Source organism: Caretta caretta, chromosome 9, assembly GCF_965140235.1.
Source record: "Caretta caretta isolate rCarCar2 chromosome 9, rCarCar1.hap1, whole genome shotgun sequence".
In the NCBI taxonomy this organism is placed as follows: Eukaryota; Metazoa; Chordata; order Testudines; family Cheloniidae; genus Caretta; species Caretta caretta.
In genome coordinates, this window is record NC_134214.1 from 13,869,557 (window position 1) to 13,896,398 (window position 26,842).

Consider the following 26,842-nt stretch of genomic DNA (forward strand, 5'->3'; position numbering starts at 1 on the left):
AAACAGGCAAGAAGGAGGGTTGGGTCTGGAAAACAGAAATGGAAGACTCAGTAAGTACAAAAACACAAACAGAATGGAGAACAGTTTAAAAAAATGGGAATCCCATTGATCCATGAATGGGAATTTTGCCAGGGATTTTAAGGGGCCAGGATTTCACCCCAGTAGCACAATAAGAGTGGGTTGTCCAATATGTCTTTTCATTTAGAAATATTCCATACCAAAGATTAATCTTTCATATATTTTTCCACTACTTTAACAAAGAATACAATTACTTCAAAGCCGAGCAAGACTCGTCTCAATCTGTGTCCTAAAAATGAGGGCTTGGGACCTGAAAGAAGAAATAATAAAAGAGGGCAAATCTTCCCACATATTGGCTTTAGTTCCCTGGCAGAAGGAAAAGGTGGTATTTTAGACTTCCGTAGGACTTCCTGACAAGCTTAAAGTCCAGAACATATACGTGTTAGCAGGATCAGAACCTTAAACCTTAACAAATCCTCTTTGTGGGTGATGTACATAACGGTATTGCCCTTTTTGTACTGCAGACTTTCCCTCTTATTCAAGACTGTACTAAACAAACCCTGATTGTGATTTCATTGTTACTGGCATTTAAAAAGAAATGCAGCATAAGATCTATGCGCGAGGCTGCTGCACATGTCAAATTCTGACAATGATTACTGACCTTTCATGTATGTAATGAGATTGGCTCGAAATAATTTAAATAAATAACCGAAATTATTCAGTTGAAAATGGCATTTTCATTGAGACAAAGACTGTTTCTATTAAAAAAATATTAAGCAGCTATTTTATGAACCAGTGCCCTGGTCTTCTCTGTGATTTCTGTGGCCAGCGGAGCAGCTCCGGATTCTTTAATTATAAAATCTGGAGATACTGGTCTTTTATAATTGCTTCTGTGAATTGGGCATGAAGTGTCTTGTTTAATTATTTACTGAGCCAGCAGACTCTTTCAAAATACCAAACTAATGTAATTCTTATTTATAAAATATTCACAATAAAAAATAGGGGTTTTTACATCAAAAAATATAACTCAATTTTTATATAATATTTGGATCTGTCAAGTCTCAGATGAAAATGGACAAACGTGTTTAATCTCTGTGCTCTCCACAAATATCAGAGATGGAAGGGAGCAAACACACACACACACACAGAGCAAGGAAGGAAGGGAACAGAAACTACACAATATGCTCATTTTGAGCTGGCAGTCGGCCTTTGTATGTCTCTTTAAAATGTCTTTCTAGTTGTCCTCTGTATCAGAGGATGTGGCTGGCCTGCAGTGGAAGCGGCGAGCTAAAGTACAGATGCTTTAGGCAGCATGCCCTCACACATTTTATGGCAGAAAACTTCATAAAAGTGAATGATGTTTTCCTCTCTACAGTTCTTCCCTCCCTCAGAGGTAGTAAGAATGGGGAGCAAAGCTAAGAAGCCAATGGCAGCATTGATACTGAGCCAGCTTGGGTATGTATAGTATATACAGTTAAACCAGGTTAAAGCAAACCATAGTCAAGACCAAGAACTGTCTTATTTGCAGCCTGCCTGATAGGCCCCATCTGTTTATTCCTCCTGTGCTGTATTTTTATTGAGGATCACCTCAAAATTTCAGTGTCTGTAGAGCACAGTCATAGCAAGTTAAGAAGCACTGGATTTTGAAGGCAGCCCAGTCGGCTTGGGAAGATCTTCAAAAGCCTGACGTTAAGCAGGCACAGACTGCACTCAGCTTCACCTCAGGGCATGTTTAAGTCTCCAGCAGTCCAAGTACTAGATATGATGCCTGAGTCAGAGATTTCGGTTTAAGACGACATGCAAATTTTAGACAGACGAGGCTCCAGCTACCCCTGCTCTCAGACGCTTCTTTTCTTGGACTTGTTCCCTCTCTCGCCTACAGATTCCTTCCCTCGCTGTAAGATTTACACCAACAAGGGAAAATATGACACTATCAACAGGCAGCCTCTGATACTGTATTATACAATTCAATAAAACAGATGACATATCAAAACTGGAACTAAGCAAACACTGCAGACACTTGCAGGAAAGAGTTAAGGAGTCTATTAAATGCCAACAAATACTGGTCTGCTGAGAGATGGCAACACAAGGCCCCATTTTAGTATCTGGAAATGAACAACAAAAGAAATTACTTAGATAAAGTACATCAGACATGTAACTAACCTTATAGAGTAAAGGTGATTGTCCTAGCTTCAGAAGTGCGATTTTATTGGTCACATTTGTCATGACTTGAATCAGGACTAAATCTTCTACAGTCCCATACTGCACATCAATGACTTCTGCCTGTAAAGAGAAAAGGTAATTAAGGCTCTATTGTTTGCCATTTACCATTAATGCTTGTCCATGGTGCTTTAGTCAGTACAAGAAGGAAGTAAATTCTACTGGACATTAGCATGTTGCAAACTGACTGGCCTGTGTGGACCCTGCTAGTGTGCACTGAAAGTTCCCTAGTGCAGAGTAATGTCGTCCTGCATTAGGGACCTTTTAGCGTGCAACATGCTAGTGTGCATTAGAATTTACACCCCCTTAGTGAGAACAGTCACACTGTGTAAACAAGAATTTAGTGCCACTAAAACAAAATTACCAGTAAGAGCAACAAAGTGCTCAATCAAAGTTCTATAATTAACTTATCTGTATTTCCCAATCATGTTTAAAACTCCAAAGGGCTTGAGAATTAAACATGACTGTTAAATACACTTCTTTCAGCACAATTTTCCACCACAATCATTGGCTGTGATTTAAGGAGCCCAACAATTTTCACCTATGATCGTGATTTGGCAACAATTCTTTTAATCTAAATTCATTAATGTAAATATAACATTCCATGCTCTACACTCACTGGAGTTGTAGGATCTAAAATCAACAGAATTATGCCGATGCAACCAGAACTGAGAAATCTTCTAATTCATTTTTGAAGTGAAATCACAGATTCATATAATACTTCAGTTAAGCAAAAATGATTATATTAGTCACTCAGGACAATACCCTAATTCCCCCCAGCCTGCCACATTTGTCTTGTGAGATATGGTTCACATGGCTCTTGAGCTATCTATCTATAGCATTAAAAACCCTGTTTCTAATTATCTATCCATCATCCAGGCATTTATGATGAGATTATCTCTACAGTATTTGAAAGACCACCTCTGAAAATCTGTCACTAAAAATGGGCTTTAAAAATTGTGGGGGACTTCCCATGTATGTGTAACCCAGCCCATGTGGAGTCTATACTTCCTTATTGAGCTATTTCATAAGGACACTGTGAGGCCTTACTAAACAGTGTTTGCAGAGGGCTATCTAAGTCAAAATATTATTAAACCCAAGCACTAGGAGAGGTGGAAAAATAACTCACAAATTCTTTTTATACTGGAGGATTTCTTTTCTCCCTCCCCTCATAATTCAAGAAGATTGTGCTCAGTGTTTCCACAAAAATTCACCTTTGGGCAGAGACGAAGCATGGAGGAATGTCAGCCTTATGTTGTCATTTTGGAATATTGTCCAAATATTGTTGTTGTCAGGACTAGTGATTAGAATATACACTGTGACCGCTATACAGAAATATATTACCAAGAAATCAATCATACGAACAGCTATAAATCAATGCAGTACAAGAACATTCTTTCAATGTAATAATAATAATTAATAACAACCACCAAATGCCCCTCAGGGAAACTGAATAAAATCAAAAGAATTTATCAAAGTAAGATTCAAATAATCCATAGAGGAACTGTACAGTACAAAAAGGACTTACCTCTTAGTAAGCACATTTTGGGCAATTGCAAAACCTTAACTTTAACTTAACTTAACACACTACCAACACACTCTTATCAACCACCTGGCTCCACTTTCTACCCGCAGCATTCCACTCCTCCCTCCTCACAGTCCAGCAGTATGGACTCCCACTACCCACTGCACTCAACACCCATCCCCTGCAGTTTGGCCCTGCTGAAGCACAGCACCCACTGCATTGTACTCCAAAGGAGGAGGTTGGGTATGATCCCTGGACATACAGTAATCTGTAGCTGTCCCGGGACCTCTCCTCCTCTGGAGACCTTCCCTTCCCCCATCCTTCTCCCTGCTGATGTATTTTTGTCATCTGACTCTCTCCTCTGGTTGTTGTCTTTTAATAAAGGAATTGTGTTGATTTGAAAGCAATCTTTATGCTATTAAGTGAAAGCAAAAGGAGCACTGCAAAGCAACATGCAATTATATTAAACCCCCTTATTGCATCATGTGCGCCAGTCACCTCCTAGCATTACAAGCACTACAATCCCGAGCATAGGAGCAAATATTAGTGGCTTTCAGCTTCAAATTGCTGCCTCAAGGCATCCCTGATCCTTATGGCCCTGTGCTGTTCCCCTCTAATAGCCCTGGTCTCTGGCTGTTCAAACTCAGCCTCCAGGCGCTAAGCCTCCGCGGTCCAGCCCCGAGTGAAGCTTTCACCCTTTCCTTCGCAAATATTATGGAGCGTACAGCATGCAGCTAAAAGCATAGGAATATTGTCATCAGCCATGTCCAACTTCCCATACAGGCATCACCAGCAGGCTTTTAAATGGCTAAATGCAAATTCAACAGTCTTTCTGCACTTTCTCAGCCTGCTGTTGAACCACTCCTTGCTGCTGTCAAGTTGCCCCATGTATGGCTTCATAGGCCACGGCATTACGGGGTAGGCGGGGTCTCCCAGGATCACAATGGGCATTTCAATTTCCCCTACGGTGATCTTCTGTCCCTGCTTGCAGCTTCTTGAACAGGCCAGTGTTCTGAAAGATGTGTGTGTCATGCACCTTTCCGGACCAGCCTCTGTTAATGTGCGTGAAATGCCCACGGTGATCTACAAGCACCTGGAGAACCACTGAGAAATACTCCTTGAGATTAATGTACTCGGTGGCTAGGCAATCTGGTGCCAGAATTGGAACATGCGTGCCCCTCCCATTCCGTCCCCACTCCGCAGTTAGGGAAGCCCATTTGTGCAAAGCCATCCTCAATGTCACGCACGTTGTCCAGAGTCACGGTCTTTCGGAGCAGGTTGCAATTAATGGCCCTGCACACTTTCATCAACACGACTCCAGTGGTCAACTTTCCCACTCTGAACTGTTTAGCGACTGATCAGTAGCAGTCTGGAGTAGACAGCTTCCACAGTGGAATCACCACGTGCTTCTCCAGAGACAGGGCAGCTAACATTCTCGTGTCCTTGCACTGCAGGGCTGGGGCGAGCTAATCACACAGTCCCAGGAATGTGGCTTTTCTCATGAAAAAGTTCTGCGGCCACTGCTCGTCATCCCAGATGTGCATCACAACGTGATCCCACGACTCAGTGCTTGTTTCCCGAGCCCAAAAGCAGTGTTCCACTGTGGTCAGCACCTCTGTGAATGCCACAAGCAATCTCATGTCATAGCTACTTTGCATGGCGAGATCAACTCCTCTTGATCAGAGCAAACGGCATACTGGTCAGCAGTTTGGGATCCATTCCTGCAGCCCGAAGAGGCAGGGCAGGGCGCACAGTACACAAACCGTTGAAAGATGTCCCCAAATGCGAATGGAAGCACAGGGATTGCTGGGATGTGAAGCAATGCATCATGGGGCACTGGGACTGGACCCAGGATACCCCGTGACCCCCTCCACCTTCCCACAAGTCTTAGCGGCAAAACAGAAAGAGGTGTTCTGTGGGATAGCTGCCCAGAGTGCACCACTCCAAATACCACTGCAAGTGCCGCAAGTGTGAACACGCTATTGCGCAGGCAGCTGGCAGTGTGAACACAAAACAGCATTTTTCCTTCTGTGCTCTCTGAGAGGCACTGTAACTGCTGGCGCAGTAACTTTGCCAGTGTAGACGCGTGCCCGAAGTATGCCATGTATAGTGTGCGCTGCCAAAACCATGATCTTGACGTGCCATGCAACGTAATAAAATGCTTCAGCAACAAAAAGACATTAGCTTTAAAAATCAACTGCTTGAAATGCAAGGGCAGAAAAACCTTATACTTTGCACAGGTGATTTTTTTAAAGTGTGTTGTTTCTAATATCTAGAGAGCATGAGAACTGCTTACTAAGAAAACACAAATGGGAGGTATAGTTCAGATAAAATTTAAAGTACATTATTGATGTTGTGAACATGTTATTTGAGAGAGATGACAAAAGCATAGCTGAAGAGGTTTTCAAGAGAGTGGAACATATTTCATGTTTTTACCTACACGGATAATCCCAACTGAAAAATCTCTCAGAAGGAACATGAGCATAAACCACCCCGGACAACTGAGAACAAAGAATTCACTAATGTACTGTATAGAAGTTTACACAAAATTTTACATCATTCTATAGCTCCCAATTTTTCTTTCACAAAGTGCCCTTAGAAAATACATACTATATACAATAATTACTTGGAGTCTCAAAAGCCATAATGGTTTGAGAGGTTATAATAAAAATATATATGCTTCATTCTGAGGAGGCCTCTGATATAGTTCCTTTGTGAAATGTGCCTTTTCCACTTATCCTCAAGCAAACTGAATATCACAGCTTTCACCGCTCAAATGAGAAAAAACACATTTAATTTTCCCCAGGCACAAATCCATATACAAAGATATAATAGGGTAAATTGTCAATCCATTTGCTTCCACAACATGCCTTTGTGAAAATGAGGTGCTCATTTATATTCATAAGAATGGCCCTACTGGGTCAGACCAAAGGTCCATCTAGCCCAGTATCCTGTCTTCCGACAATGGCCAGTGCCAGGTGCCCCAGGGCGAATGAACAGAACAGGTAATCATCAAGTGATCCATCCCGTAGCTCATTCCCAGCTTCTGGCAAACAGAGGCTAGGGACACCATTCCTGCCCATCCTGCCTAATAGCCATTGATGGACCTATCCTCCATGAATTTATCTGGGTTTTTTTGAACCCTGTTATGGTCTTGGCCTTCACAAATCCTCTAGCAAGGAGTTCCACAGGTTGACTGTGCATTGTGTGAAGAAATACTTCCTTTTATTTGTTTTAAACCTGCTGCTTATTAATTTCATTTGGTGACCCCTAGTTCTTTGATTATGAGAAGTAGTAAACAACACTTCCTTATCTACAACAAGGAGTCCGGTGGCACCTTAAAGACTAACAGATCTAAAGACTAATCTGTTAGTCTTTAAGTGCCACCGGACTCCTTGTTGTTTTTGTGGATACAGACTAACACTGCTACCCACTGATACTTGACTTCCTTATCTACTTTCTCTACACCAGTCATGATTTTACAGACCTCAATCTATTAATCTCTCCTCATACTGAAGCCGTTCCATACCCCTAATAATTTTTGTTGCCCTTTTCTGAACCTTTTCCAATTCTAATATATCTTTTTTGAGATAGGGCGACTACATCTGCACACAGTATTCAAGATGTGGGCATACCATGGATTTATATAGAGGCAACATGATATTTTCTGTCCTATTTGCTATCCCTTTCTGAAATATTCCCAGCATTCTGTTCACTTTTTTGACTGCCGCTGCACATTGAGTGGATGTTTTCAGAGAACTATCCACAATGACTCCAAGATCTCTTTCTTGAGTGGTAACAGCTAATTTAGACCCCATCATTTTATATGTATAGTGGGATTATGCTTTCCCATGTGCATTTATCAACATTATATTTCATCTGCCATTTTCTCGCCCAGTCACCCAGTTTTGAGAGATCCTTTCGTAGCTCTTCACAGTCTGCCTAGGTCTTAACTATCTTTAATTTAAGATGCCTCTATTCAAGATGCCTCTTCTTGTATCATTCCTCCAAAGTATTCTTAATTAGACATTCTCACCTCTCACTTCCCTCTGTATAAAAGAACTATAAGTGTGCACAGCTTGCTATTTACATAGTTCTTGCTTCACAAGTTATGAACCAACTTCCTGGTGAATGCTGTATCTTGATCTAAGACACTATATATTGTGCTTTTCTAGGTAAATACGTGATCTCGCCAAGAACTAATTGATTGAAAAGTCTTACAAAAACATTATTTACTAGGTACCAAGATCGTGCTCATTGCTGTACATAATACTAAGGAATACATGACTTTTTGCTGCAAGGAGTTTACAATGTAAATTAAAGGTAGGATCAAGAGCTCAAGTTAATAAACTATTCTCATGAAAAACCTCCAGACATAAGGGTGTAGTCCACCTAACTTAGAACAGTTGTTGGGTACAATATATGTTAAGGCATGGGAATGGTTAATTATAAAAGGCAATTTAATTACTTTTCTTCCACTTGAAGGAACTGTGAAAGTTCATTATACTAAGAGTCCTTCTTATGTGAGTGGATCATCTAGGGCTTCTGTCAGTATCTTGATTCTAGGAATATTCATGCCCCCTGCATTTCCCTATAACTTCCAACTGGTTCTCTTGCTGTCAGTTTTCTTTGATATCTCATTTCACCTTTTGGGGGATTTGGATAAACCAAATGCTCTTGTCTACTAACCTGAATCACCAAATCTGAGTACTGAAGTAAGATGTCATATGTAGTCAATGGGTGCCCTTAAAAGATATTGCTAAAAGTTTGTGTAATAAAACCTCACTGAGGCAAATGACTACATTGCACTATAATCTAGTACTGAAGTTACAAAGTGCTGAAAAGAAACATACATTATGTAAAACCATACGACAAAAAGACAACTACTACTAAGGAAATTACTAATCAGGAGAGTTAGTAACAAAACCATATACATTTGGTAGTACACAGATGAACATTGGGCGTTATAAGTGTGTTTGGTGTAACTCTGCTATACTCATTGACTCCAGTAGAGTTTTTATGAGAGAATTTTGTCCTTGGGGGAAAAACATAATTATTTTTATTAATTTTCATAAACAAAGATGGAGGATGAGAGAGCTGGAACTGACTGCCTGTGGCCTCTCCAGCTGTCACCACCCACTACCCAAAAACAGTTCAGACATAGTGGAGAATTATGGCCATAGAGAAAAAAACACCACTAGATCTGTTATTGAGGAGATTTAACTATTCTAAATCTACCTTCCAACTTTTTGTCCTGCCTTTTACCTTGTCCTGAAAAGAAACTGAAAAGTCTTTTGATGTTGTGGGCATGATTCTTGTCTCCCTCTTTAAGTGGGAGCAAAAACAGGCACATGATGCAAACAGTGTCAGAGAAAAGGAGGTTTCAGAGGAACAGCCGTGTTAGTCTGTATTCGCAAAAAGAAAAGGAGTACTTGTGGCACCTTAGAGACTAACCAATTTATTTGAGCATGAGCTTTCGTGAGCTACAGCTCACTTCATCGGATGCATACCGTGGAAACTGCAGCAGACTTTATATACACACAGAGAATATGAAACAATACCTCCTCCCACCCCACTGTCCTGCTGGTAATAGCTTATCTAAAGTGATCATCAGGTTGGGCCATTTCCAGCACAAATCCAGGTTTTCTCACCCTCCACCCCCCCACACAAATTCACTCTCCTGCTGGTGCTAGCCCATCCAAAGTGACAACTCTTTACATAATCAAGTCGGGCTATTTCCTGCATAGATCCAGGTTTTCTCACATCCCCCCCACCCCCATACACACACAAACTCACTCTCCTGCTGGTAATAGCTCATCTAAACTGACCCGGGTCAGTTTAGATGAGCTATTACCAGCAGGAGAGTGAGTTTGTGTGTGTATGGGGGTGGGGGGGATGTGAGAAAACCTGGATCTATGCAGGAAATAGCCCGACTTGATTATGTAAAGAGTTGTCACTTTGGATGGGCTAGCACCAGCAGGAGAGTGAATTTGTGTGGGGGGGTGGAGGGTGAGAAAACCTGGATTTGTGCTGGAAATGGCCCAACCTGATGATCACTTTAGATAAGCTATTACCAGCAGGACAGTGGGGTGGGAGGAGGTATTGTTTCATATTCTCTGTGTGTATATAAAGTCTGCTGCAGTTTCCACGGTATGCATCCGATGAAGTGAGCTGTAGCTCACGAAAGCTCATGCTCAAATAAATTGGTTAGTCTCTAAGGTGCCACAAGTACTCCTTTTCTTTTTAGAGAAAAGGAGGAGAGGATAGATGATGAAGGATTTTTTTCCCCCAAAGATAGGTTATTGTTTCTTGTTTCTGCTGGAAAATAAATCCAACCATATTTTCATTGACCCATGCCCGATTTAAAAAACAATAATAAAAAAGTTGTTCTTCTAAACTTATTTCCTCCCCCCATGAAGCACAAAAACACTAACTCCCCCCCACACACACACACACCAAACTCACCATGCTTATAAATGTTCCAAGACAGACTACCGCCTGAGTCTTCTGGGGAGTTTTGCATTGTCTATTTAGTTCATAAGCAATTCACGATAGGAACTCTATGACCTCACATGCTGTGTCCAGTCCGCAAATAATACGGTATTACATCTGGTATCTTTCATAGCTATCCTTTCATCTATTCGTGGGTCATCTGGAAGGGCTTGATACACTTTCAGATAAACTTCAGATCATTGCAAAGAGAGATCCCTTTATCAAAGTCCCCAGTTTAAAGCGTAGTGATAAAAGTCAAAGTTTTCAGTTTCATTTATAAGGGAACATTTGCCAAGGGTAAATACTAATACTAACCTGGGCCTGATTCTGATCTTACTTACACTGGTATGAATGAGGTGTCACCCTAGTGAAGATAATGGAGTTATTTCGACCTTAGTTCCTCCTGTGCTGCTGACACACTGGGCAGTCCAGTTCCTGTACTGATTACAGATGCTCTCTAGTTGTGGTATTTCTGCCCAGCACATTCACTATCCTCTGTCACTGTCTTCTGCCAGTTCTTCCTTGGACTTCCTTATTTTCTCTTTCCTCTCTTGGGTACCAAATTCAGTGCTTGTTTAGCATGTCTCCTATCTTCCATATGGTGCACATGTCCCAACTACTTGAGCCGTCTTTCTTTGATGATATTTTCTATCGTGTCCTGCTTTGTCAGCTCCCTTATTCCCATTTTGTTATTCTGTCGTTCCATGAAATGTGTGATATCTTCCTCTGCTATCTGTGATAGGCACCCTCCACATTTTTTTTTTGTTAGCCACTTTCAGCGGCCAAGCCTCTGCTCTGTACAATCAGATAGTATAATCTTACCTTCAATTTGGCGTGGAGACCTCTTTCACCAGATGTTGTTCATCATTCCAAAAGTAGTTTGCTTTTCCTAATCTTGTATGAATATCTTTATCACAAACACCTTCAAATCTCATCAGACTCCCCAGATAGAACTCTTCTACCTTGTTGATTTCTTTTCCATCCACGTACACTTTTGTATCTTTTGGCCACTTTCCTCTTTTTGTCTTCTATGCATTTATTTTCAGTCGAATTTTTGCTGCTTACTGTCCTACCTCTGAAGTAAGGCCACTCGTTCTGTTCCAAGTCATACTTAGTAAAGCAATGTTGTTGGCAAAGTCAAGGTCACATAACTCTCCGCTAACCATTTTACACCACCTACCCCTTCACTCAGACTATTGCTAATGCAAAGAAGATTGTTGATAACACACCCTGGCCTGTACCTGACCTCACTGTGTGTATCTTTTTCTATCACATAAACTCGTTATGATGATGATCAATTTATCTGTTATCCCATACCTTCTAGCAATATTTCATGGATTCTCTGTCTCTCTGACTTTCTTAAAGTCAATAAAGTTTTTGCCAATCAGTAGATTTTTCAGTGATCTGGCAAAGAGTGAATATTTGTTGACAACATAATCTACCTGGACGGAACCCACCTTGTTCTTCTAATACCATTTTATCCACTGCCTTCTTTATTCTATTAAGCATGATGGTAGCCAATACTTTGTCCAGGATTGGTAGTAGAACAATACCTCTATAGTTTGTGCAATGAGTAAGATCACCCTTTTTTGGCAATGCCATGATGATATCGTCTTTCATGATACCTTAGTGTCAGTGGAGTTGCACTTATGTAAAATCAGCATGAGACTTGATTCAGGCCATTAGTAGCAGAAAGGTCCTGAAAACTTTAGAAAATTTACAGGAAATTATAGACTTGGGAGCCTTAATCAGTAGTTGAACATCCAACAACCATAAAAATGTCTCAGCATATTCTTCAAAATGATCAGAGTTAGGGTTATTTTTTTTAAGGCAAAACAATCGCTACCCTCTGGATCAGATATGGTTGCTCTCTCTCCACTTAACCTCCAACTTCTAACTACCCAGGACTTTCTCTTCTATCAGCTCCTCTTTACATGTCTTGAAGATGGACCAGAACTACAAAGTCTAGGTGTATTTGGATCCCAGGGTTTTTGGTTCTGTTATCTTGTGGTTGTATTGCAGCAGTCATAGCTATGACATCTTATTGCTCCTTACGAAACAAGGAGGGCAGCCCTAGGTTCTATCACACTGAAAACTCTGTATTATAGTCTTCATCAATTTATTTATACATACTTATGTTTTGCAAGCCAGTATGAATAGATATGGTGTCCTGTTTCATGAAGTAATTTGTCCCCTAGTCTGTGAGTTCATAAAATACTCGTTATTCCTATCTGTGAATAATTGCACATCCTACAAAAGATTTATAGGACCAGGTTACACTGCTATTTCAAGGTTATTAGTATCTCACTCAGTGAGTAGTCTCATTGACTTCAATGGACCTTCTTGTAGAAAAAGGTTCTCCTGAATGTGACTAAGAGTATTAGAATCTGGCCCATTATGTCTGTTTAGAGTAGAAAGGGATTTTTCACATCCAAAATAGATATAAAACTGCACACAGCATTGCATCCCACCTAAAATCAGTAATCTGCTCAGGCACAGACAGTCCAATGCTTTATGGAAGACAAAAACAACGTTGCATTTCCCGGAGCTGAAAGTTTTGGTAGTGAACTTGGCCTTCACGGTAGGTTGAACTTACATATCTGTATAATATTTTGACCTCCTTGAAAACATCTTTAATCAGTTACATGCCATTTATTATTCTACTGAGGGAAAATCTCCCGAAGTTCAAGGTTTTTCCTTGTTCCCAATTTTTAGAATGACATTGTGAATATTTTTCACATTTATACTAGTTTTCTTTTTCTTTTTTTTAATTCCAAGGGTTACTGAATTAAAATCAAAACATATTTCTAGCCAAGAGGAAGAAACTGTGCTATGTACTAGGGATGCACAACTGCCACAATATCTAAACCTACATAAGTGAGCACTCCCCCCGGTAATCTTTGGATATCTGTTTTTTATTCTTTCTGTTGTATGCTTCATATTTTCATCCTACTTATTTATTATTCTTTTCTCTCTGCTCCTCTGTCCCCAGTCCTTTTCTTCTACAGTTTCTTAGCTGACGGCAAACTTAATATTTGTTTCAAACTTTTGAACACACAAAATACAATTGAGTTTAAAATGAGGAAAACATTGTTTCCCTATCTTTTCTAAACAGATATAATATACAAATTCTGGCTTCTTGTTTAAGCTAAAACCAGACATTTCTACCTCTGATGAATTTACATTCGGGTAATTACCTTTAATTTTTACACATAAATGGGTCTCTCAAACAAACAACTTTGTCTTTGTTATAAATCATTGCAGAATATAGGGAATTTTCAGACTTAAACACATCATCAGCAATTTTCACTTTAAAGACTTTAAACTCTGCTAAGAAATGTCTGATTATCAGCCATCTCCCAAAGTTCACTAGTCTGACATAAACTTCTAACCTCTTGAATTATTTTTTGCTCTGTTGGCCCATTGTAATTTGCATCTCTCTCCTTATAACAATTTACTGGACTGATATATTGCCAGTGATAATGCTTTCCTAAGCAGAAATAATAACCTAAAGTTACCACCTGTCTTGATACGGGAATAATTATTTATATAATGCAAAAGGCCCTCAATTACACAGGTTAAACTAGAACTTATGGCCACTATAAATTAATCAAAACGAAAGGAAAAACCCACAAAAGTCCATCTCATAAACACATAAGAGAAAAATGTTCTCTTCAGGTGTTGCAACTTCCTTACAAATAAATATAATATATTGTTTGAGGATGGGGTGTATAATGTATGTAGTTATATAGGCATGAATTTGAGCTGGTTGAAAACATTTCAACAGAGCAGTTTTCCATGGGAAAATGATGTTTTGGCAATATTGAAATGTTTCCTGGCAACTTAATTTCAATGAAATTTGACTGAAAAGTTTTGAAATAATTCACAGCATTTTGTGTCAACTTTCTTATTTTTATTTTTACTTCTATATTGTGTATATTATATTTACATATAATATTTACTATTATATTATAATGTTTCAATATTATCAGAACATTTCAGCATAATAAGGTCATTTACATGTTTCTCAATTTAAATATTTTAGAACTTTCGTTCCATTTTCCAGCCAACTCTACACACACACATAAGTATAAGTATGTGTATGCATACACACTGACACTGTATTATATATAGTTATATACATGTGAGTATGTGTATAGATAGAAAGATAATATGCATCTGTAAAGCTATAGCTACACATACGTGTAAAGGAAGAGATCACCTACTATTTCAAGAAAACAACGAGGAGTCCGGTGGCACCTTAAAGACTGACAGATTTATTTGGGCATAAACTTTCATGGGTAAAAACCACTTCTTCAGATGCATGGAGTGAAAATTACAGATACAAACAAATATACTGGCACATAAAGAGAAGGGAGTTACCTTACAAGTGGTGAACCAGTGATGACAAGGCCAATTAAATCAGGGTGGATGTGGTCGACTCCCAATAATTGATGAGGAGGTATCAATACCAAGAGAGGGAAAATTGCTTTTGTAGTGAGCCAGCCACTCCCAGTCCCTATTCAAGCCCAAATTAATGGTAGTAAGTTTGCAAATGAATTGTAGCTCTGCAGTTTCTCTTTGAAGTCTGTTTTTGAAGTTTTTTTGTTGTAGGGTGACTACTTTTAAATCTATTATTGAATGTCCAGGGAGACTGAAGTGTTCTCCTACTGGCTTTTTATATGTTACCATTCCTGATGTCTGATTTCATTCTTTTATGTAGAGACTGTCTGGTTTGGCCAATGTACACGGCAGAGGGGCATTGCAGGGGTAAGGTGAGAAATCAGAGTGGCTAGACTCTGCTCCCCAGGCCTGGGCAACTTCCCTTGGTTCCCAGCAGGGAATGGGTAGGGGAAAAGGCTTGTGCGGTTTCCCCCCCGGCTCTCAAAGGGGAATGGGTAGGAGAGAAGCCCCAGGTGGCTTCCCCCCACTTCCAGTGGGGAGCAGCCTGTCCAAAGGCCGTGAGCTTGTGAGGCGGCCAGGCTCCTAGCAGGGAACTGCCAGCAGAGCTGAGACCAGGCTCTCAGCTCCCACAGTGCCCTTCTTAGGTCAGTGGAAGCACTCCTGGGGAGGACACACACCACTGACTCAAGGAGGGCAGTGTGGACATGCACCGCCTCAGTAATTACTGACCTAATAAAGGTCGACTAAGGGTATATCTTCACTAGCAACATTAAAAGCGCTGTCGCGGTAGCACTTTAACATGGCTGTGTAGTCACGGCACCAGCACTGGGAGAGAGCTCTCCCAGCACTGTAAAAAAACCATCCCCATGCGGGGAGTAGCTCCCAGCACTGGACGCCGCTGGCACATTGTCGACACTGCCATTTTACAGCGCTGAAACTTGCAGCGCTCGGGGGGGGGGTGTTTTTTCACACCCCTAAGCGAGAAAGTTGCAGTGCTGTAAAGTGGCTGTGTAGACAAGGCCTTTAGGGTATGTCTACAGCACAAACCTAACTCTTAATTTGTCCTTTCCCTATTTTAGCCTCAGATCCTACACCATGTAGACTGATGTTTGCTGTGTTAGTGATATTATCACTGCTAACCTTTTTAGTGAAAGCTGAAGCAAAGAACGCATTTAACAGTTTTGCAATGGCTGCATTTTCTATTATTTTCTTTCCCTCCTCATTGAGTAATGGCTTTTGCCTGTCTTTGGTCTTCCTCTTGCTCCTAAGTATTTGCCAACATGTTTTCTTGTTACCCTTTATGTCCCTAGCTAGTTTAATGTCATTGTGTGCTTTGGCCTTTCTACTTTTATCCTTCAGCAATTGTGTTGTTATTTTTATATTCATCCTCTGTAATTTGACCTAGTTTCCATTAGTTCTACCTAGTTTTCCACTTTTATTAGAGTTGATGTGTGGATATTTACTTTGTCAACATTGCATGTCAAAATATACAATTTGTGTTTTAATAGTTAGAAAGTTTTACCTTTTTGAATCTGTCTACTGTCAAATAATTATTGTCTGACCCTGCCCCCACAGACATTATTGTCTGACCCCACAGTTTCCTGCGACTGTGAAAATTTAAATAGATGAAAAATGTAAAAACTTAAAAATAAACACTGATATTATCTACTGAAATTTATAAAAATCCAATTCTGCCAAGCCTATTTAGAAAACTGCGTACATGAATTGGCTGGCCAAACATGATGCACGTGAATATAATCAGACAGGGAGATGCATGATCATGTAGCACTGCAAACATAAATCTGCAAGTTAAAGCAGCTTTAATCAATCTAGATGAGCAAAAAGGTAGTTCTGAAAACTGAAATGACAACTTTCACATTTAATGTGAATTTACTTGCTTTAAATCATTACACAAAGTATAGGACCAAATCATTTCTTTAGGAAAAAGGGTGTGTGAAAACATTAGAAAATGGTTTTAAAGCACTAAGGCAATGTTTTAAAAAGCATTAAAAAGAATACTGGATGAAAAACAGAAACCATTTTTTTGAAAGTGGATTCAAGTGTTTATGTTACAGATATTTTTTGCAAACATTTATTTAATATTATATAAATTATCAACCAAATCAATAATCAAATAAGATTTTAACATGAGAAGAACATAGTTTTATTTGATGTTTAATCACACAGATATTTGTATTTTTCAGTCACTAAAAATTCTGGAAAACAGCTTTGTCCCCTTACAAAAAACACACAAAGTGTGGTCTGGAGAATCAGATAGTACCTTCATTATACAGAAGTGGCAAAAAGTCAGATCATACAGGTCTTCTATAACTATCTTCTGATGTTGGCTTTCCAATTCTATTTTAAAGCTACACTCATTTTTTAGCACTGTCATTAATTACGGTACTGTATTCTGTATTGATTATTTTACTAAAGGATTTCAGATTTAACAAATGAATGGCTGGAGTGCTTCAAATAGCAAATACTTGCGCTATGAGCACGTTATTCTTGATGACTGATAGCAGGGGATACAGGCAGCCACAGGATGGGATTCTGCCACATTCTCCTTGTAACTCTGCCCTGTTAAGCTCACTTGTACCATTGACATGTTTGTAGTGTGTGCCTCCCCTAAGCAGACGTGACTACTTTCTTGAATTGTGCCAAAATGCCTGTCAATATTTTGGACAGTTATCCAGGCTAAACCCATCTGGGCCTATAAGGTGTTAAGGCCACAGTTCTGGCCTGAGACTGAGTCAGATGATCAAGGATCATGTGAGAGAAGTCTGGAAGCAGGGCCTACTATAAGAAGGGCAGCATATTGAACAGCAACTGTGATCTGCAGGGAGCAGGAGACACAGTGGAGTTCTGGATTAGAACTGTGCTAGGGCTGGAGAGAGCCAAGTAGTGGGAGGAACAGGGGAAGAACCTAAGTTCCTGCACTCAGCTAGTGGGACCTGGGCTTTCAGGGACAGCGTGACTAGGATAGGAACTGCTTGTACCTAGTGAACTGTTTATTTCTTGTTATGTCTCATTAAACCAGACCCCAAAAGGTTGTGTGGGGAGGACAGGCATTATTTGAAATGTGTGCATTTACTGAAGACCCACAGAGGAAACTGAGGCCAGGATGACTAGGTGCCAGGATAGGTTAGCCTGACCCTCTGACATCATCCAACTCATTTAGCAAGTCTCTTGAGTGGATAAGGCCCCAGGACACTCATGCAACATCCAGGCAGGTTACCCAGTTTGTCTTCAAGTCCTGGCAGGAGTTATCCCCTAAAGCAACATTTGAATCCTGAAAAGAGTTTACATTAACTCTCATGCCATCTGGTCTTCAGCATCATCTCCCTGACATATGCTAGTTAAAGGAGACAAGTGTGTGGCATTCCATTTACATATACTGGTTTTGTTGAACTCCTGAGGGTTAGCATAAGCCTAAGTAAACTGCCTGGTTTAACTATTTACAATTATTAAATGCATATTTTAATGGGAAATACCAATGGGTAGAAGAAAGAGGGCTACCTCTGGCAGAAAAACATACTGGAGTATGGCGCTGAGGAAGACAACTGTATCTGCATGTTCTTCCCAAGTCACTCTGTCAATGAGAGGGAGGGTGTATGGGTCCCAGGGCCAACAGATATCTGATGATTCACTAGAGGCTCAGAGACCCTGTTCCTCTGCACCTGCTACGGACACCCTGCTTACCCTCCAGTCAACCTCCCCTGCTATTGGGATCCTCTGTCATGGGGCAGTTCCCCAACACAGAGGAAGATGCCCCTGATGGTGGGATCACCAATCAAAAGACAGGCACGCAGATACCACAGCGGTGGGCATGGTGTGAGAATTAGAATAGTTAAGGGACTTTGTGGACAAGTGAATGTAGACTGAGTATGCATTAGATGGATTTATTGCTGGTGCCACAGATACAAGATGGGGAGAAGAGGAGGGGAAAGGAAAGACAAGTGTTACACATTCTGACACAGACCTTCCCCTTCTTACAAACAGGAAGGTTCTTCTACATTTTGAGCACAGAGGGGATGTAGCTAGTCCACCTTCATGTGAGACAGGGAGATCTGAGTGGGAAGGGTACCCTGTCTGCAGCAAGTGCACGGTGTGATGTGATTACATTACATTGTTTCCAGCAATAGTGGTAGATTTTTGAGGCAAGCAGGAGACTTACTGCACGCATACTTAGACACAGGCAATATTTAATGGTAAGATAATTACCTGCCACCCTTAGAATAATTAGGGACATTATTACAGAACTGTCATCTCCTGAATACACTGAAGAAAACCTAACCCAAGTTCTTCTTGGCCCTCTTTTTACGACCCACATGATCTTGACCAAAGAATAATCCAAAGTAAATGAGTGCAAAACTGTCAGGAAACAGAAAACCCTCTCACTACAAGCAAAGAACTTAATATGCACACATATAAATTCTGATTAAGCTGCAAATTTCCCTAATAATCTATCATTCAACATCAAAAAAGTCCTATTCCTGAAATTCTACAAACATCATTTGTCTTAGTCTCTGCATTGGGTGCAAAATTGGATTGTAAATTTGATAAACATCACAAACTTTGTACCATGGTCATCCTTAAAAATACTTACCAATTTTGCCTTATATAAATATTAGATGAGGTCACCTCAGTGTTTGCAGATTTCCCTGTACATTACATATATTTATTTAAGACAAAGCCGGAAAGTTTTGCATATTTTTTTGGTTTTCAAAGGGTGATCATTGTACAGTCACAGACCTATAATAACAGTAACAATATATTCAGTGAAACATTTAAGTTTGAAATGATCCACATCATTTTTTGGGCTCCCCACAGGAGTAAATGGATGAAATTATATGGGCTGGGTTATGCAGGAGGACAGAGAAGATGATTATAATGGGCCCTTCTGGGCTTAAAAGTCTATTTTAAGAGGTAAATGCTAGCACTAACATGGATATTTTTTAAAAAATCCTCAGGAATTGAAGTCTTAGTTAAAAGTCTTATTTACTGATATTTTATTTCTAGATTTTCATCCTATTTTAATCCTCTACAAATACTTTTACGATCAGATCATGACTGAGGGGCATTAGCTTGAATCAAGTGGCAACCTCCCTCCTAGAGGTCAGTGCAGCATGCTTTCTCCTCCAGGCCCCGTCAGCTTGGCTGGCTGGAGCAGAGGAGGGTTGAGAATATGGCCTAGCCTTCTCCCTCATCCACCTGGTCTTCCCCTAGAAAGTGCTAGGGTAAAGTAGTCTCTCAGTCTGTAGAGGACAGAGGGTGCAATGTTGATTCATCTCTGAATGGTGGCATAATTTTGCACAGGGTGGGGCAGGGGGAGGAGGGGGAAGCACCTTGCAACACCACCCCATAATGGTATTTAATCATCTCCTCTTTGAACTGCAACGTACAGGGACATATGACTAATGGGAACAAGACTGATATTTCTCATTACTAATTCACTTATTAAGGCCCCTAATGAATGAGAAAGAGAGTACTGCATATTTATTATGAAAGTCAGACACAAGACACTTTAGTCTTTAGATTTATTTATAGTTAATAGTAGAGACAGTGTGTGTGTGTGTGTATGGGAGCTCTCTCATATCAAACCAAACTTTTAAGCTCGGAGTTCATAGAATCATAGAATATCAGGGTTAGAAGAGACCTCAGGAGGTCATCTAGTCCAACCCCCTGCTCAAAGCAGGACCAATCCCCAATTTTTGCCCAAGATCCCAAATGGCCCCCTCAAGGATTGAACTCACAACCCTACGTTTAGCAGGCCAATGCTCAAGCCACTGAGCTATCTCTCCCGTCCCCCCAGTTGTTTACACGTTTTTTCTATTTTTAACTTGTGGAATCCTGCTGGGACTGGAACCAGAACTGTGACCCACAGCAAGAAGTGCATTTCTGAGGTATGTCTAGCCACAACCAGAAGTAGTGATGGAAGACATGAGACAGCACCTCTTCTCATGACTCTTCCAGTCCAGTTTGCAGACTCAGGAATTTGGACAGCACCTGCTCATCCAAACTGCACCTTGATGCCAAACACTGGCCTATCTGGGGGTTGGGTTTTTTTTAGAATTTGGTCCAGTTTATGTATATCTTGGTGCAACTGTATCAATATTGAGACTACGTTCTGCTGGTTTCTTCATCTTTCTCTGAAAGATTTTCAAGAGACGTTTGCCAAAAATAGTCCTCACTAGGAGAGGCTGTGTTAGCTGTTTGTTTCAAATATTCCAGCTTAGTTGTTTCAGCTCCTATAATGGCTTTGAGCTTATGGCTTTCCATGGTTATAACCACTCCTGAATGCAGTCTGTAAACAGGCCACCACCCACCTTCTTATAGAAAAACATGTAGTAAAGCTTTTAGAAAGTTCAGTGAAATCTATCCTCAGCAGAACTATTCTGAACTATTTGTCACTTGATACTTTGAAAGCATCAAGTCTTCTGTGTGTATTTTAAGAATTCCTTTTATGAACGAAGCTATAAAACTAGTTCTCTTCTTGATCCGCTTAGCTTAAAACACATTCTTCTGTATTTTCCCCTTAATAAAAACTGATTGGTAGTGTCCTCAAGTGGTAATCTAAGACGACTTACGTTGCTGACTTTGTCGTCTTGTCCTAATAGGTTGGAAATTACAGTTTTTATCAATGTTGTCATTATTTCAAAGAATAAAAAAAAATGTGCTTTTTTTTCTCTCCTAGATAGAGAACAGCTATCTTGTAGAAAAGTATCCACAGATTTGATACCATTGTAATAGTACAGAACAGCTATTTCTTTTTTAGAGTCAGTGACAATATGTCTAAATAACATGCACGATAGGACATACGGTTAAAGGCTCCCTCTGCCATGATATATCATGCTGCATCAAAGAATAAAACATCCCACTGCTTATCTTTTTGAGTGTCCAGCTCTAATTCACAGCACATTCCACTGTTATTTATATTTGCTTCTTTCTTCCTGCCTACCAAGCCCTTAAAATTAATATTCAGTGCAGTGATCCAAAATGTTTATTTTTATAGTGTGTTTATTTCACGTTCTCATGCAGACTGACATATTGCTGGTAGAGCAAGGGTCAGATTATTATGGCCAATAAAACAGTATGAGAGCCTTACTGCTCCCTGTGGTAGGGGATTAAATATCTAATAGGCAAGAATGTCAGGGCAAGATAATATGTAATCTGTCTCCAACTACAGTGACTTTATATTGACAGTGTTCCTAAATTTTTAGCATTTACTATCCTTATTTTCTGAGGAACAGAAGCAAGTGATGTCTTATTGTATTTTATCATCATCCATAAATACCACAGTTTTGAAGGGACAATTCAAGAGCTGTTTACTCTAAAGGTTATTTAATTTTTAGATTGCAAGTTGTGCAGTTGCTTAGAGTGACAGGAATTCAGGGTTGAATAAATACAGCATTTCTTACTATATACAGTTCTGATAACACTAGCTTTAGCAACAGTTCCAAAATGGTTTCTATTATAAGCCCCTGTTTTCACAGTCACAACTTTCATCTTTTGATGTGACATTTTCCATATTGGCTCTCTGTCTGGAGGTGACATTTTTTGTTAAAGTTTGAACAAATTTCCTTCAAATCATTTCTGAGTACTGAAACTAGAGAAAACAAACAACAAAAAAACCCACGCACCACCACAAAAACCCCACACACTTTACTTCATTTTAAAACAAAACCAACAGAAGTCCCACCAGAGAGGAAGAATAAACTGAGGTTTGAAATGTGAAATGTGGCCTGAAAATACTCTTAAGGACTCGCATCTTTGCACGGCTTGAGAAAAATTGCTATTTAACACAAATATAACATGAGAAAATTGCATACTAGAACGCTCACTTGAAAATTTCCTTAAGCCTACATGTGTACTTTTAAATGAGAGCTGGACAATTTTATTTCAGAGTTTATTAGATTAAAAATGCAATTTTGCTCATCCCAAATCTATTCACAAATTTGACATGAATCGTTTCAGCCATTCGCAATACAGGCAAAGGAGGAGGAGGGATGCTCCTGCTGCCCACCCCAACTTATAAATTTTAGCCCAGTAGTTAGGGCACACACCTGGGATGTGAGAAAGACAGGTTCAAATTCACACTCTCGAACAGACCCCAAATGGATTTTTTTGTGTCACCAAAAAATCCAAAATCAGTTTGATCCTCACAAAAAAAAAAATACATTTGGAACTACCAAACTGAAAAAAAAGAGGAGTTATTTGCCCAGCTCTAGTTAAAACAGATGTGTTACCCATGTGCTCACATTTGTTTCAAACAGCTACAAGCTGCTGAAAGAAGCCAATTTGTTACCACTGAGCAAGCAGGGCATATTCAGCCATGGTGCAGAGAGGCTTCCACATAGTTTGGTATAATCTCTATGTCTGCACTGACAAGAAGTATCAGAGTTCAAGGCTGGAAGGGACCATCAGATCATCCAGTCTGTCTTACACAACACCAGCCACCAACTCTACTCAGCACTCTCACACTAAACCCAACAACCCAAATTAGACCACAAGTACTACAGCCCTCAGGAGACATGCCACATGCAGAGAATAGGAGGAACCGAGGTGCACCAGTGCCTGAAGCCCCTGCAACGGCAGGGAATTGATTATATGAGATATACCCAGTTAACCCCAGCAGATGAGCCACACCCCATGCTGCAGCAGAAAGGGAAAATACCCCAAGGTCACTGCCAATCTGACCTGAGAGAATATTCCTTCCCAACTCCACAATCTTGATCAGTTAGACCCTGAGCTTTGACAAAGAACCAACCTGCCAAGCACCTGAGAGAGAGAGAGAATGCTCAGTGCCACTTCAGAGCACTATCCTATCCTATCCAGTGTCCCATCTCCAGCTGTGGCCATCTCTGATGCTTCAAGAGGAAGGCGCTCAAAACCCAACTCAACAAACATTTACCATAGTGTGTGTGTGGCAGGGAATAATCCCTTCCTGACCTCTGCAAGAGGCCAGCTGAAACCCTGAAGCACAAATTTTTAGGAACATAAGACAAACCGGAAGGAATCAGCAAGGTTGCTGAACCCTGCCCCCCACCATCACAAGCAAACCTGTAACACAATACCACGCATAAATTTGTCCAACTCTCTCTTAAAACTAATTAAGTTGTTTGCTCCCACAACTCCTATTGGGAGGCTGTTCTTGAACCTCACCCCGATGGCTAGAAACTTTCTTCTAATTTCCAGCCTGAATTTGGTTCACAGCTAATTGGTCCCCATTTGTTCTTGTAGCAATATCATCCTTTAGCTTAAACAGCTCTTCACCCTTCCTGGTGTTTTCCACTTTGATGTATTTATAGGAAGCAATCATATCCCTTCTCTGCCTTTGATTTGCTAGGCTAAACAAGCCACACTCTTCAAGTCTCCTTTCATAAAATAGGCCCTCCATTTCCTGGATTATCCGAATAACTCTTTTCTGCACCTGATCCGGTTTAAATTCATCTTTCTTCAACATGGGTGACTAGAATTCTGCACAGTATTCCAAATGAGGTCTTACCAGAGACTAGTACAATGTCATTAATACTTCTCTTTCTCTACTGGAAATGCCTCACCCAATACATCCTAGTATCATATTTGCCTTTTTCACAGCTTCATCACATGCAGGGCTCAGTCATCCTGTGATTGATCAAAACACCAGGTGTCTCTCCTCCACTGTCACCTCCAACTGATGAGTCCCCAGCTTGTCACAGATCTTATTATTATTAGATCCAAAATGCATAACTTTTCACTTCATATTACTGAATTTCCTCCTATTTCCGTCATTCAGGTCTTCAAGATCATTCAGATCTTCTTGTATAATATTCTGATCCTCCTCTGTATTGACAAGGCCTCCCAACTTTGTATTATCAGCAAATTCCATTAGCACATTTCTACTTTTTGTTCCAAGGTCATTTTGATTAAGATTGGTCCCAAGACCAATCCTTGAGGAACTCCACTAGTAACCTCGCTCCAGTCCAATAATTCACCTTTTAGCACAACCTGTTGCCTCCTCCCCTTTAACCAGTTCCTTATCCACCTTACAATTCTCATATTGATCCCCATCTTCTTGAGTAGAACTAATAATTTCCCGTGGTACCATGTCAAATGTTTTACTGAAGTCTAAGTATATTAGATCTACACTATTAGCTTTATTAAACTTGTAACCTCATCAATTGTCTTATCTAAAAAAAAATTAGTTATTTTCCTCAAAGAAGGAAATCTGATTAGTCTGACACAATCTACCTTTGGTAAACCCGTGTTGCATTTCATCCCCTTTTCCTTTTACTTCCATGAATGCAATTATTCTATCCTTCATATTTTGTTCTAAAACATTGCATACTACTGAGGTTAGACTAACAAGTCTGTAACTGTGCAGATCACTTTTGTCTTCTTTCTTAAATATAGGTGAAACAACATTAGCTATTCTCCAGTCATCAGGTTTTACCCCTGAACAGCTTGTTAGTCTTGGAGCAAGGATTTTTCATGTATTTTCCAATCCTCCTGATTTAGGTGCATTGAGCTCTAAGGCTATGTCTACACTACCACTTATGTTGGTAAAACTCACATCACCCAGGGGTGTGAATATTCCACTCCCTGAGCAACATCAGTTACACCAGCGCTAGTGTGCACAGCGCTACGTCAGTGGGAGAGCTTCTCCCGCCACCATAGCTGGGGTGGGTTTTTTATGCCGACTGGAGAGGTCTCTCCCCGTCTTCATCACACACGCTGCAGTGGCACAGCTGTGCTGTAAGTGAGGACATGCCCTAAGTTTTTCTTCCACCTCAGATGTCATAAGTTCCATTTCTATCCACTCATTTCCATCAGCCATCCTGCCTTCATACCCATGTTCCATATTATCAGTGTTATTGAAAACTGAGGCAACATATTGGTTTAGTTTTGTGGCACACCTAGATTATCTTTAGTCTCCTTCCCCTCCATAATTTTCCTGGTCCATCCTACATAATTTAAGAGAAAATTATGTCTAAGGGCCAAACACCGACAGAAATAATTCCACTGGTTCCCATGAAACAATCTCTCTTCCAGGTGGCTTTCTCAGTGCTTCAGTGACTAGAGTGAGCAAAATTCAGTCCTCATTAAAAGTGGTGCAACTATTGACTTCTGACTTCTTAGGCCATGTCATAGAATATCTAGTCCAACTCCCTGCTCAAAGCAGGACCAATCCCCCAACTAAATCATCCCAGCCAGGGCTTTGTCAAGCCTATAATACGTCTATCATACGGGCACCACAGCAGCACAAGATACAGTGCTGTAGCTACGATGTTTCCTGCAGCGACGGAAAGAGCTTTTCCATCGCTGTACGAATGCCAGTTCAGTGAATGATCATAGCTGGATGGAAGCATTCTTCCATCAACCTTGCTGTGAATTCACACCCATGAGCGCCGTTGCTATGTCAACCTAACTTTTAAGTGGAGACCCGGCCTTACCCTAGGATTGAACTTAATGCAGTGTCCCCATCATTCCATCAACCTGCAGTGCCTTCACCCTTCCATTTATTTCACAGCACTGGACTATGAACAACGCACCATGCTTAGCAGTCCCCACCAGTGGATCAGCACTGCTCTTTCTCATCCATTCCTAAGCAGCACAGAGACATTGGTGCATGCCTGATTAAGTGCACAGTTATGTAAGTGTTCACTGATTGGTCCAACAAGTTTACAAGACCCATAATCAGAATTTGTAAGTCCACCAACCCAGTAGCTCTTTTTAAAGGAGATTGCAAACACTGCAGCTGAATAGCTGAAGACTTTTGGTCCTTTTTATTCTTTAAGAATACCTAGTAAGTTAGAGGGGGCGGGAAAGCATTCAGGTAGCATAGTTAAGAATACAAAAAAAAAAAGCAGGAGATTAAGAGTGATATTTTCTACTAATTGCCATTTGTGCCTTTGAAAATCTACCCCTCAAAAGTTAAAGTTCTACCAGCAACGTTGCTCTGGCTGCAGCACACAATGTTCTCTTTTCTTTTTCTAGTGAAATGTGTAGTCTGAAACAGGAACAGTTATGCCTTAAACAGATACCATAAAAAACAACAGAATGTGCAACACGCCTTTGTGAAGGCTGTCATTGTGAGGATAACTTTTGTACTTCCTGATCATGAGTTTAACTGTATAACCGTCACGTTGCATTTACACAGCTTTCTGCGTATAATTATAGCAGAGTGGCAGCTCTGCTATC

General features: G+C 40.3%; 1 protein-coding gene across 3 annotated transcripts in view; it reads right to left on the reverse strand.

Annotated features, from left to right (window-relative positions):
* The window catches only part of NAALADL2 (N-acetylated alpha-linked acidic dipeptidase like 2), a 935,367-nt gene that overhangs the window by 391,601 nt on the left and 516,924 nt on the right, over window positions 1-26,842 (reverse strand). For all 3 annotated transcript variants that reach the window (XR_012669850.1, XM_075132103.1, XM_048862820.2), the window contains one exon: window positions 2,182-2,301. Coding sequence is in view for 2 of the 3 variants with exons in the window: in XM_075132103.1 (XP_074988204.1) it covers window positions 2,182-2,301 (120 nt within the window). In the remaining variant the exon portion in view is untranslated. The remainder of the gene's footprint in view (window positions 1-2,181; window positions 2,302-26,842) is intronic.